Below are 14,680 nucleotides of genomic sequence, written 5' to 3'. Positions count from 1 at the left end.
GTACCATCTTACCCTTCACTATAGTTACCACTTATCTATTGTCTAGTTAGTATTTTTTCCTCTTCACCCCTTCCCTCCCTCATAACCATCAGAGACCGTTTCTTTCTGTGTGTAAACCTTTTCATGATTTTTTATAATAATGGTCTCATACTGTATTCGTCCTTTTGTGATTGACTTATTTCACTCAGCATAATACCCTCCAGATTCATTCATCCATGTTGTGAGATGTTTTGCAGATTTATCATTGTTCTTTATTGTTGCATAGTATTCCATTGTGTGCATATATCATAGTTTGTTTGTCCATTCATCTGTTGATGGGCACGTAGGTTGTTTCCATCTTTTTGCTACTGTGAATAATGTTGCAATGAACATGGGTGTGCATTTGTCTATTTGTGTGATGGCTCTTATTTCTCTATCTGACCTCAGAACCCTGTGCAGCTACAGTAGCCAAAACAGTCTGGTACTACAACAACATTGACATTTTTGAAGAGTCAAGTCATTTCTTTGTAAAATATTCCATAATTTGCACAAGTCTGTTAATCCCTTGTGAAGAGATACAGGTTGTGAAGTTTTTGTCAAGAACACTACATAAGTGATGCTGTGTCCTTTTCGGTGCATGACATACAGAGGCACATGACGTTGCTTCGTCCTATTTTATTTTTAAACTATTTTGCTTACTTGGCTTGCAAGATATCTATATTATAAGACTGATCCCCAGTGTAAGTGTTAATTTAAAAAATAACTTTATGGGCTAAAATTCTAAACTTAATACAATTTTTCTAAAATATTAGATCATTGGGATAATAAATGATCTAAGTGGTACAAAGGATAAGACTAATTTCTTGCACTTAATTCTTAGCAATCCCACTAACTTGCTAACAGATCTTAAAAAAAAAAAAATTTAATTAATCTCTGTGAATAAAAAAAAAAACCAAACCAAAACCAAAATCTCTGTGAATATGTATACTTTTCTGTACTGGTATTTTTAAAAAAAAAAAAATTTATAAAACAATCTGAGATCCATTGAGCATTAATTACATTTTGCATTTTTGGTGATTTTATGAGCAAATAATATATATCCCTGTGGGGCACTTCTTTTTCTATGTTATATAATGTAAATAAAGCACACAGTCACTTTTTTAAATGCATCTCAAGGAAGTATTGACAAAAAAGCAAAGCACTTTATATTCTTTGTGTTGCAAATACAAAAATCAAAACCAAACCCACTCCTGTGGAGTCAATTCTGACTCATAGTGACCCTACAGGACAGAGTAGAGCTGTTCCATAGGGTTTCCACGGAGCACCTGGTGGATTCGAACTGCCAACCTCTGGGTTAGCAGCCAACGTCTTAACCACTACACCACTAGGTGTAGTGGTTAAGAGATTGCAAGTATAGATGTATCAAAAAGAAATCTAGATTGGAATGCTTTACTACAAAAACATTGTCCTTCCAAATGTATGTAATTTAATGATATTAAATAAATATTTAATGCTCGTTACAACAAAATGACTCCTTGTGAAAGACTTTTAGGATTGAGAGAAATGAAAGAAGCCCACCATAACAACTTCCCTCCGAGGTACCATCTGTATGGTAATTATAATTGTTATTAAATCATGCTGGAATACAAAACAAAATTATAATTTTCTCACCATTTGCATCATGCTCCCAACCACAGGAGCATACAATAAGAAAGAATTTATTCTCTGATCTGCAGATATTAAGAAAAGGGATCTTAAAACTATGGCCCTTGTATTCAAATTAATTTCTAATACACCAAGAACTAGAATATCAGATTTCTTGGGTATTTACTACCATAGTGAATAAGCACATTCTTTCAGATTCCAAAAATCTAGCCAAAATCCACAAACATTTTTCCACAAAATAAAGAAGTATGTTTTCCCAAATAGACACCACTCTACATGACATGCCAGTCTCAAAAGCACCCTCTAAGTCACAGTTCATGCAGTATATGTAGAGATGCTTCTTATCACCTCAACAAGAAACTTCTTGTTGTTGCTGTTGTTGTGTGCTCTCAACTCATTTCTGACTCATTGTGACCCTATATGACAGAATAGAACAGCCTCATAGGATTTCCTAGGCTCAAATTTTCACAGGAGCAGATCACCAGGTTTTTTCTCCCACAGAATGGCTTGTTTTGTTTGAGAAAGATTATCATGAATCATTTTTAATACTGAGTAAAATTATGGTTTTTATCTTTTAAAAATGGAGTAAGATTTTGTGCACCATGGTGTTATGGATTGAATTGTGTGCCCCATACCTCTGTAACTGTTGTAACCTTGTTTGGGAGAAAAAAATGGTTTTTCTTTGGAGATGTTTCAGAAATTAAGCGAGTCATAACAGAGTACGGTGGGTCCTAATTATAATTCCTTCTGAGTCATATATGGGACAGAGATGCCATGTAATATTGGAGGCAGAGCCATCTATAACGAGCAAAAAATGTCAAGGATTGCTGACAACCACCAGAAACTAGGAGAGAGGCATGGAACAGTTCCTCTCTCAAAGCCCTCAGAATTTGGACTTCGAGCCTCCAGAACTGTGAGAAAATTAGTTTCTATTCTTTAAAGCCACCCACTTTGTGGTATTTTGTTATGGCAGCTCTAGGAAAAACTAAGACAATGGTTAAGCACAAGCACGCTATAGGGAAGGTAATCCATGTAAAACCACTTAGCACATACTCAAAAAATAGTAGCTAGTATTGCTTCCTACTATGATTATCTGGGAAGCACGCTTATACAGAAGAAGCCCTGGTGGCGCAATGGTTAAGCACTCGGCTGCTAACCAAAAAGTCAGTGGCTGGAACCCACCAGCTGCTCCGCCGGAGAAAAGGCCTAGCAATCTGCTCCCATAAAGATTACAGCCTAGGAAACTCTAAAGGGCAGATCTACTCTGTCCTATAGGACTTCTCTGAGTTGAAATCAACTCGACAGCACACAACAATAATGTGTTTACATAAGCTAACAAACAATTAAAATTATCTAGAGTTACTTTCTGTTTGGCTTCTAAGATGTCGCTTTCTCCTGGTTTTCCTCTTTACTCACTGGCCGCTCTGTTCCTCCTCTAATGGCTCAGTGTTGGGGTGCCCCAATCAACAATCACTCCCTAGGTGATCTCATTCAGTTTGATATTTCGAATGCCTTCTGTGCACTGCTGCTCACATTTATATTACCCTAAGTTTTGTTCATATATACAGCTGTCTATATAAGATCTCCACTTAGATGTCTAAAAGGCATTTCACACCTGGCCAAACAGAATCCTGATTCTCCCTCCAACCCAATCATGTGCTAATCTTTCCCATCTCAATAAATAATACTACATTTACCCAGTTGCTGGTTCAAAACCTAGAAGTAATCTTTGACTCTCTTCTGTCTTTTTCATTCCACATCTAAGTTACACTACTTTAGACTGTAAAATTCCAAATCCATCTACTTCTCATCACCTCCACCACTACTACCCTTGTCTAACACCATCATCCAATTCCCCAATGGCCTCCTGACAATGGTCTTCCTAACATGACCACATGTACACTTTCTGTTCTCCACTGAGCAGACAAAGTGATCAAATCCCATCATTCCTTTCTCAAATCCCTCCAAAGGCTGCCCATCAAACTGAGAACAAATTCAAAGGCCTCTAAGGCTCTACAGTTTGGGCTTCTCCAAATGTCTCTCCTTCTATCCTTTTTTCTTACTCCTCCTCAGCTGCAATGGTCCTTCTGCTGTTCCTCCACACACTAAACTCATTCCTGCCTCAGAGCTTACTTCCTAGTTGCATACAGGCCACTGCTCAGAAGTCTGAGAGGCTGTTCAATCCCCCCATAACCACAAAATAGCTGTCCCTCCCCCACTCCATCACTTGCCATATCATTGTCCTACTTTTTCTTCATAGCATTATCTGATGCTAAGTGTGTATTCATTTTTTAATTATCTGCTTATCTCTACCACAAGGGAAGGGTAGAGAGTTTGCTGGTTTATTTATTGTCTGTCTTCCCCAACAATGTTCTGCTGTTATTCACAAAGTTTTCACTGGCCAATTTTTTTAAAAGTAGACCGCCAGGTCCTTCTTCCTAGTCTATCTTAGTCTGGAAGCTTTGTTGAAATCTGTCCACCATGGGTGACTCTGCTGGTATTTGAAATACCAGTGGCATAGCTTCCAGCATCACAGCAACACACAAGCCACCAGAATACAACAAACTGGCAGAATGTCTGTCTTGGATGGAGTACATCCAGAGTGCCCCTTGGAAGCAAGGATGGTGAGAGTTTGCCTCATGTATTTTGGACATGTTATCAGAAGGGACCAGTCCCTGGAGAAGGATACCATACTTGGTAAAGTAGAGGGTCAGTGAAAAAGAGGAAGACCCTCAATGAGGTAGATTGACAGAGTGGCTGCCAACAATGGGCTCAAGCATGACAATGGTTGTGAGGATGGCGCAGACCCAGGCAGTGTTTCATTCTGTTGTCAGAACCAACTCAGTGGCCCCTAACAACAACAACCTCTGCAACAAGGGTTGGGAAAGGGCTGTTTATCTTATTGTTTATTATTCCCAGTAGTTAGAACAGTACCTGGCATGCAGCAGTTGCTCAAAAAATACTTGTTGAATAAAAAAATTAATGGTTGTCAGATAAATGAAAGAATGATTAAGGTATCCATAGATGCATACAGTTCACTAAAAAAGATAAGAACTATAAAAAATTTAAAAGAGAGAAAAAATGTGTCTTAAAGTAACAAAATGGACAGGACAGATGCAAACAAGATGTTAGCAAACTTTCAGAAGAAAAAAATACTTTGCTTTAGGGTAAAACCTTGACAGTTAAGTGCTGAGACCAAATGTTAGGATCAATTTTCTAACTTCTTTAGAATGTTTCAGCTCAAAGCAAACTGGAAATTGTGCAACCATCATACCAGGAAGTGTCTTTAATATGAACATCTCAACTCCTGAGTATTTTCTGGCATCTTTCAAAGAAGCCTCTAAACTAGTGAGATCTGAGCAGCAGATTAAAGGTATATACCTGCATGTCCCTACTCTTTGATTTATCACTGCAGTTCTTGGCCTTCACTTTGCTCTCATTCATATATTGTTAATAAACTTTTACTTTTCTAAAAATTTAAACTTACAGAAAAGATGCAAGAATAGTAACAAACATCATATACGCTTTCCATTTTTCTCCGTTTACTTTCATAGCCCCTCCCTTTTCCCTTTCCTACTTTTTTTGAATATGTTGTTGTTGTTGTTAGCTGCTGTCAAGCCGGTTCCGACTCATAGCGACCCTATGCACAAGAGCACGAAACACTGCCTGGTCCTCCGCCATCCTCACAATCGTTGTTATGCTTGAGCTCATTGTGGCAGCCACTGTGTCAATCCACCTCGTTGAGGGTCTTCCTCTTTTCTGCTGACCCTGTACCTCACCAAGCATGATGTCCGTCTCCAGGGACTGATCCTTCCTGACAACATGTCCAAAGTACGTAAGACGCAGTCTCGCCATCCTTGCCTCTAAGGAGCATTCTGGTTGTACTTCTTCTAAGACAGATTTGTTTGTTCTTTTGGCAGTCTATGTTATTCAATATTCTTCACCAACACCACAATTCAAAGGCATCAACTCTTCTTCAGTCTTCCTTATTCATTGTCCAGCTTTCACATGCATATGATACGATTGAAAATACCATGGCTTGGGTCAGGCACACCTTAGTCTTCAGGGTGACATCTTTGCTCTTCAACACTTTGAAGAGGTCCTTTGCAGCAGATTTGCCCAGTGCAATGCGTCTTTTGATTTCTTGACTGCTGCTTCCATGGCTGTTGACTGTGGATCCAAGTAAAATGAAATCCTTGGCAACTTCAATCTTTCCTCCATTTATCATGATGTTGCTAATTGGTCCAGTTGTGAGGATTTTTGTTTTCTTTACGTTGAGGTGTAATCCATACTGAAGGCTGTGGTCTTTGATCTTCATTAGTAAGTGCTTCAAGTCCTCTTCACTTTCAGCAAGCAAGGTTTTGTCACAAGCATAACGCAGGTTGTTAATGAGTCTTCCTCCAATCTTGATGCCCCGTTCTTCTTCATATTTAGTCCAGCTTCTCGTATTATTTGTTCAGCATACAGATTAAATAGGTATGGTGAAAGAATACAACCCTGATGCACACTTTTCCTGACTTTAAACCAATCAGTATTCCCTTGTTCTGTCTAAACAACTGCCTCTTGATCTATGTAAAAGTTCCTCATGAGCACAATTAAGTGTTCTGGAATTCCCATTCTTCGCAATGTTATCCATAATTTGTTACGATCCACACAGTCAAATGCCTTTGCATAATCAATAAAACACAGGTAAACATCTTTCTGGTATTCTCTGCTTTCACCCAGGATCCATCTGACATCAGCAATGATATCCCTGGTTCCACGTCCTCTTCTGAAACCAGCCTGAATTTCTGGCACTTCCCTGTCGATATGCTGCTGCAGCTGTTTTTGAATGATCTTCAGCAGAATTTTGCTTGCGTGTGATATTAATGATATTGTTTGAGAATTTCCACATTCGGTTGGATCACCTTCCTTGGGAATAGGCAGAAATATGGATCTCTTCCCATCAGGTGGCCAGGAAGCTGTCTTCCATATTTCTTATTTCTTGGCATAGATGAGTGAGCACCTCCAGCACTACATCTGTTTGTTGAAACATCTCAATTGATATTCCATCAATTCCTGGAGCCCTGTTTTTCGGCAATGCCTTCAGAGCAGCTTGGACTTCTTCCTTCAGTACCATCGGTTCCTGATCATATGCTACCTCTTGAAGTGGTTGAATATTGACTAATTTTTTAAATTATTTTTTAATTATTATTTTTTTGAATATATATATAATAATTTTATTATGATAGGTCTTGTAGATTACTCTAGGCCATTTCAACATGTAAATTCACATCATCTTTTATTTCCAGAATGTTTTCTTGAATTGTAGTTTAAATGTTAGTTCAGATCCATTGTTTTTTTTTTTTTTTTCTTTTTTCAGGGACTCCAATTATTCATATGACTCTTCTTTGCCTATCTTCCATTTCAACCACTTTTTCTCTCCTTTTTTTTTTTAAATAATATTTTATTGTGTTTCAGTGAAAGCTTATGCAGCAAATTAGGTTCCCATTTGACAATTTCTACACAAATTGTTCCGAAACATTAGTTATATTTTTCACAATGTGTCAATTGCCTTTAATTGTGTTCTGGTTGTTCCATTTCCACTACTCTAGTTTCCCTGCCTCCTAATCTTCTCATCTTTGCTTTAGAGTAATTGTTGACCTTTTGGTCTCATGTAGATGGTTTTTTAATGGCGCACCATACTCATGGATAATATCCTTTATTTTATGTGCCAATCTTTTATTTCACTAAAAGGTGGCCCTAGGACAGTTTCAGTTCAAGGTTTAAAGAGTATCTCAGGGTGATAGTCTCAGGGAATCCTCTAGTCTCAACTGATCCAGTAAATCTGTATTTTTTAAAAATTTGAATTCTGTGCCATGTTTTTCTCCTGTTCTCTCAGGGTTCATCTCTTGATAAGAACGGTCAGTAGTGGTAACCAGGCATCATTTAGTTCATCTGTTTTACTCATTTCTTTACATAATGTTCATTCTCTTCATTGTTATCTTACCTTTCTTCATTGTCCTTTACTGTACGTTCAGTCAAATCTATCTCCCTTTGGCACCTTGCAATTTAATCTGTATTTTTGAAAAAAAGTGAATTCTACCATTTTATTCTATTTTTTCCCTAAGTTCAATCACCTTTCATTTCATTTCTTCCTGGGTCTTTGTCCATTTCTGTCCTTAGTTTTTTGATTCTACGATTCAAGTTATTTTTCATGTCTCAATGTTTGTTTGGAGATATTTACTTCAGGTTGGAGGATCATGTTACAATTTTCTTTTGCTTCATGGTAATTTTTCAGAGAATAATTTTCATCAGCTGAAATGTTTTGATTCTCCATTCTGTTTTGGTGTTATAATAATTTCATATAGAAGAAGACTGATTACATCTATGCATTTAATAGATGCGGTTGACAGTAGGAGGTGGTTTACATGATTCCCTAGTTCAAGAGCACCCTCTCCTGTCAGAGTAATGAAGTGCAGTTGCTTTAAATTTAGCTTTTAGTGAAGGGCGGTGGAGAAGTTTTAAGTCCTTCAATTTCTGGTTTTCTTTTATCATGTGATATTTTGGATTTCCCATCTTGTTTCTTTTTCCCTTCCCCAACAATGCCGTTCCCTTCCTCTTAACCCTCTTCATCACAGGAACACTGTTTTTCCATGATTGCCACCTATATACTTTTCAGTCCCTTCCTCTTTTGTCAGTTCTCTTACCTACCTAGATTCGTTTTTCTTATTTTCACACTTAGGATGGATTTTCCCTTTCTAAGGGTGATTTTTCTCAATCCCCTCCTGTCTCTTCCACACACTTTTTCCAGAAACCTCTAGGTGCCACAAAGGCTTGAAGTGGAGATACTCCTACTAATAATTGATGTTAACTCTCCACTGACAATAACTGAAGTTTGCACAGTCCTCTATCTTCTAGGATTTATGTGGTTTAATTTGCTTCACATTGATCTGTGGAAACCCTGGTGGTGTAGCGGTTAAGTGCTACGGCTGCTAACCGAAAGGTCAGCAGTTCAAATCCACCAGGCACTCCTTGGAAACTCTGTAGGGCATCTCTACGCTGTCCTATCCAGTCGCTATGAGTCAGAATCGATTCAATGGCAACGGGTTTAGTTTTTTTTTTTAATTGATCTGTCCATTTTTTTGGAGGATATAGGAGAAATTGAAATTTAGGTACAGGTAAATTACTTCAGCTACCTGGATGTCCCTCATTTATGATTATTAACCAGGTATTTCATCCTTATATCTGAACTTTGATTTCTGGTTTTACTTTTTTAATCTTGTCTTCTTTTGCTGTAGTGAACACTATTGTGCTTCACCCAAGTCCCCTCTTCAGAGCTGATACACCTATTCTCCCAGTTGCTGGGCATCATGTCTGCTGACTGCTCACAACTATGTCCCTCACTGGGCATAAACCTTAACCATAGAAAACTGCCTTGCCGAAAGTTACCCACCCTCTCCATGATGAAGCTGGCAACTAATGACTGGCTAATGCAAGGATACAAAGTACAGTCCCCTTGCCTTCATTTGCGTCAACTTTGAAGCATCATCCCAGCTCCAGAGCTTCCCGTAGGATCAGCTGAAGTCTCAGCTGTAATTGCACTGCACGTCAGCTTCTCTGTCTACCCTAGTCCACCTCCCTCACTTCCCTATAGATGTATATACTGAGTGGACTCCTCGGTATGCCTTCTCCAAACAATTGTCCATCTCAGAGTCTGTTTTCAGTGCATCTAATCTAAGACCATCATCACTGTAAATAATACTGATTGAGTTATGAGACAAGCACTGTTGTAAGTGCTCTGTATGCCTTGTACACATTCACTTCATTCTCGTAAGGAAGCTGTGAGGAAGATATGATTATTATCATCATCATATCTCAGGTGAGAAAAGAAAATCACAGAAAAGATAAGGACTTTTCCTAAGTTAATAAATGGAAAAGTCAGAATTTGAATCCAAACACTCTGACTCCCAAGTCTAATCTCTTGCCCACTTCACTAGGCTGCCTCCCACACTGGCTGTGCACTCACAGCTTCTCTGATGTAACCCGAAGCTTGCCTTTCTTTGCATTTTTCCATGCCCTGCTATGAAGAACAGTCAGCTTTTGACACACACCAGGATAATTACAAATATTAAGATGATTTTATCTTTTTTAACACATAATATTTTCATTAGTGGATTGGCCATAATGTGAGTTGCTAAGGATGGAACTTGGTCTTATAAATTTGTCTTTCAAAGCTTTAGCAAAAGAAACAAGCATGCTTTCAAATCAACCCTATTATCACTCAGTCCTATCATACAGTTACTGTTTATATGTACACACACATTAACATGTAGGTAGACATTAATGATCACGTCTCTATGGGTTCATTTTTTTATCTTACTTCTAAGTAAACAAAAAGGTTATAAGTTTTCTCAAAAATTCTTACCTCCATCTTGAAATTTGCTTAATCTTTCAAAATACGATGACATGGGGGCCTGTACAATATCTAGGATAGCCAGCAGTGTTCTTGTCAGCCTTAATAACTCACTGAAACTATAAAATCCAAAGTATATAAGATTCCGAGCCAAGTGGACCACCTTTGATTTGAAAAAAAAGATGTGAAAAAGAAAAGAAAAACATTGAGAACTGAAACAAATTGACATTTTTTTTATTAAAATAGTTCAGGTATTGCTGAACTTTCTAATTCTTTAACACCTAAGATTTTAAATATCTGCAAAAGCAACCACTCGAACTTCAATTTTTTCAACTCTAGAATTAAATCCAAGTAAGACCAGTTAATCAGCCCCACCAAAAAGATAAGATTTGGGTGTATCAAGATCGTAAAAGAAGTTTTTATTAGAATTATTTGCCTCAATTAAATATGAACTCATTTCATTCAGAAGATATTATTTAATAAATATTACATTAAGATTTACTTTAATAAGTGGTTATTATCCACGAAATTTATCTAGAAACACACATATTCCCTCTTCTGCTTGCTATGTGGTTTTCTGAATACTATATAAGACATGGCAGGGTGAAAGCCAGCCTCCATGATGGCCACCAATACATAGTCTTCTCGCACACTGAACCTGGGTTGGACTGTGTGACCATTGGAACACAGCAGAAATGATGCTATGTCATTTCTAAGGTTAGGTTATAAAAGACTAACTTCTATCCTGTGCACTCTTTCTCTCTCTCTCTCTCTCTCTCTCAGATGACTTGCTCTGGAGGAAGCCAGGTGTCATGTGATAAGAACACTCAGGAAGCCCACAGAAAGGCCCACATGGCAAGGAGCTAAGGTGTCTGGTCGACAGGTAGCAAGGAAGGCCACCAGCAACCATGTTAGTGAGCTTAGAATCAGATCACCTAGCTCCAGAAGACTGCAGCCCCAACTGACAGCAATTGCAACCTCATGAGATACACTGAGGCCCCAGCTAAGCACACCAGGATTCATGACCATAGAAACCATGAGATAATACATGTTTGTTGCTTTAGATGTTAAGTGTTGGGGTAATTTGTTCCATAGTAATAGATAGCTAAAACAACAGGTAAAAAGTTACAGTATCTTCTCTCTAGTTTTGTCCCAAATGTCCCAAAATGACACTACAACTAGAAGATGTTTCAGTTCTTTCATGAGGCTTTTTAAAAACATCAGCGGGATAGAGATCAAAAAAAAGTATCCAAACATATTACAGCATACAACAATGTCTGTGTTCACTAAATGCAACAAAACTTATAAAGAAACAAACAAAAAAAATCAAGAAAAAGAATATTGAACATCAAGTGTAATCATAGAACCATGTAAGTCTATATTTTAATCAATAGCAGAGAGGATTATACCTTCATGAACTAAACTACTCAATTACCAAAACATCCTAAATATAAGGGGTAGGAAATAGTTGATGTTCAAGGTATCTAATTTTTTATATGGAAACCTTAGTAACTTCACAAATGAATTGGTTAAAAAAAAAAAATACCTCAAATGTCAGTTTGTTTTTTTCTTTATCCCCAAAAGGAAAGGGCTGATTTACAACTTCTTTTAAGTATTCTTCAACAAATTCCATCGTCAGTGCAAATTTCCTCTTCATGTCATTTCTTGAAGAGTCTGTTATAGAATCATACCTGAAAAGATAGAAAAAAGATAAAGGAAGGTAAACTGATTGTTTAATAGTTAAAAAATAGGAAAATACACATACTACTTTAATGTCCTGGCTTCATAATCTTGGTTAAATCAGCTAGCCTTTCTAGGTGTTGTGTCTCATCTGTAAAATGGGGCTATTGTAAAACAAGTTAACACATGTAACGCACCTAAACCAGAGTCTGCCATAATATTAAGCACTTAACCACCTATTTTTTTTTTAACCACCTATTACTCTTATTATTAATAATACTATTTCTGTTTATTGGCTTCCAGAAAGATTCTCCATTCTCGTTAAGAGTTGTCTTTTTACCCTACAAGAGTAACAACCTGAATTAAAACACAGAAATGTCTTCCCATATATTCACTTTAAAATTGAAGACATTTGTTTGATTTTAAGTTCCTCTCCTAAGTTCGAGGGCCCCAAGAGCTTTTCCTGAACATACTCATGAATCGTGATCTTAGTGGGAATTTCCGTCCAGAGCCTGGCATAACGAACAGGCACCACAGACTCCTGGGGATCCCGGTCAACATGCATGTGCAGCATGAGGCGACAAAAAGATGCTCGGAGGTCAAATGGCAGGCTCTCATCCGACACACACCGCAGGATCAAGTCTACAGACAGCTGGGTAGAAATCTGGTTTATGGCCAGATACTGGCGATCCAAGCACATTCTTGCAAAGAGGTTTAGCTGGTACCTTAAAAATATTAAACATACTGCATTATTTGTCTTATCTTGATAAAGTTCTAAAAACATCATATTACTGGTCAGTATCTACTTTGATGACACCAGTATTTCAAGGGTATGTGATATTGGAGGGGAACCCTTCTGGTAGTAGGTTAAGTAATCAAATGACAATATATATATGAAATTGTACCTAGGCCGACTCAATTAGGATTTCTCTTACTTGTTCCAGTAATATGAGTCTGGTGGAAAGTGTTGTTAGGCTCACAGTTCTCAGGCTCCTACGATACAAATATACTAAGCCTGTGATAACAGTTCACATGAAATGAGACCCGTCTGCCCTTCCCAGCCCCACTCAGCTACAGCCTCTAATATCTAAGCTCTGTAAGACTAGTACCACTCAGTTCCTGAATCAAATGTAACCAAGTCAAACGGCATTAGTACACCTGGATTCATCAGGCTTTGAGATCAAGAATTAGCCTGTAGAGTCCTGGTGGTGTAGTGGTTAAGAGCTATGGTTGTTAACCAAAATGTCTGCTGTTGGAATCATCTAGCTCCTCCTTGGAAACCCTACGCGGCAGTTCTACTCTGTCCTATAGGGTCACTATAGGTCGTAATCAACTCAATAGCAATGGGTTTTTGGTTTCGTTGCTATAACTCTAGAGACCAGGATAGGTGAGTCATTCTCTTCCTTTTTCTAATTCCTCACTTTTGAATCCAACATGACCCAAGGGCTTTTGCCTTGAGTTCTTTCCCTTAAACTAAAAGATGCTAGTTTCCTGCTCCCAACAGACTGACCACCAGGAACTGCACCTCTACCCACCACCCTAACTTCAGTTTTCACTACCATTGAGACTTCTATGACTATATACCACTGTTGAACCTAAATAACTACAGATATCAGTTTCTCATAAGCCCTAGTTCACCACATATTCATAAATACTATATACTAAACTACTGGCTAACTTCCTCCACAGCCACCTCTGACACCAGGCTCCAACACATCTCTCATATACACCGACTCCAAGCAATTATTTTTTTAGGAAAAAAAAACCTTTTGTTGCATAAAATTCCAAAAATACTGCAAAATCATAAAATTAGAAGTGGTATACGTGAAAAACACAGATGTTAACTCTCAAATACTTTGAATGGTAATAAATTTGCAAATACCCTGGTTCTGATATGATTGTTTTTAATTTCCTCTTCATAGAGGTTTCAGAGAATAATCTCTACATGAGATTTAGAATAATGATTCTGTACAATACTTAACCTGTAATAGGTAAGAACTTCTAAATCAGCTTTGGTGCCTTCTTTTGCCTCTTGAGCAAGGTGCCTAATAGCTTTGCCATGAGGTTCCTTGTTGCTGTCGATCCAATAGAGCCAAACTTCTTCATCATCAATATCGTCTGAAAGGATGGAGCTCTCCATGGGGTTGTCGATTTGCATAGAGACCACCCTTGAAATAAATAACACGTACTAACTCCATTAAGAAACTCACAAATATGATTTAAAAAAAAAAAACTACAATGCCTACAAATAATGAACAGAAAAAGGTGCCTCCATTATCTGGGCTTACTTAGTCTGGATGAGAATGTCTGCATTGCCTGGACTCAACATGAATTTACAGATGAGTTCTTGAGTTACAGGTATCGCAGTGGTATTAGACACACACAGGTCTGATAAATAATCCAAAAATCTGGCAAGAGAAAAAAAAAATAAATTGAACATAAAACACAGCATTTTACACAAACATCACAGTAAAAACATAATTTGAGATATAATCATAGAAATTTTTATTTTATAATGTTATAAATATTTTATATTATTTTCATGCAAAATTTTTCTAATGTGTTACTTATCTGCTGCATGGCTAGAAACAAATCAAATATTCAATTGTTTGTATTGAAGACAAACTTTGTCCAAAAAGGATATGCAGTTGCTTATATTTATTTGGTGATATTCATTCCACAGCACTATGACTTATTAATATCAAGAAAATTATTTATCTGCCCTCAAGTGAGATTATCCCAGAACGGAAGATCAAAACAAGTGCAGATCAAAACTAATGTTGTACTAAGTAAAATAAGCACACACTTAATGAGAGTGACTGTGGCCTGGTCTAGTTACAAGGCCTGTTTCTAGCTTCTAGCACTTATTTGCTGTACTAATTAGTTAAGAAAACCTTGTTAATCTGCTTGACTTTTCTACCTTCATTTCTTCCTAGATAATGCAGCATGGTACAGAAAGAG

At 37.5% G+C, this 14,680-nt stretch overlaps 1 protein-coding gene across 7 annotated transcripts in view; it reads right to left on the bottom strand.

Annotated features, from left to right (window-relative positions):
* Window positions 1-14,680, bottom strand: part of ITPR2 (inositol 1,4,5-trisphosphate receptor type 2) — a 537,466-nt gene that overhangs the window by 349,999 nt on the left and 172,787 nt on the right. For all 7 annotated transcript variants that reach the window (XM_064284462.1, XM_064284460.1, XM_064284461.1 and 4 more), the window contains 5 exons: window positions 14,008-14,127; window positions 13,702-13,887; window positions 12,193-12,444; window positions 11,586-11,730; window positions 10,052-10,202 (listed from right to left, as the gene is read on the bottom strand). In XM_064284462.1, coding sequence (XP_064140532.1) covers window positions 10,052-10,202; window positions 11,586-11,730; window positions 12,193-12,444; window positions 13,702-13,887; window positions 14,008-14,127 — 854 coding nt within the window. The remainder of the gene's footprint in view (window positions 1-10,051; window positions 10,203-11,585; window positions 11,731-12,192; window positions 12,445-13,701; window positions 13,888-14,007; window positions 14,128-14,680) is intronic.

This window comes from Loxodonta africana, chromosome 4 (assembly GCF_030014295.1).
Source record: "Loxodonta africana isolate mLoxAfr1 chromosome 4, mLoxAfr1.hap2, whole genome shotgun sequence".
Taxonomy (NCBI): domain Eukaryota; kingdom Metazoa; phylum Chordata; class Mammalia; order Proboscidea; family Elephantidae; genus Loxodonta; species Loxodonta africana.
This window is presented reverse-complemented; position numbering and strand designations above follow the sequence as displayed.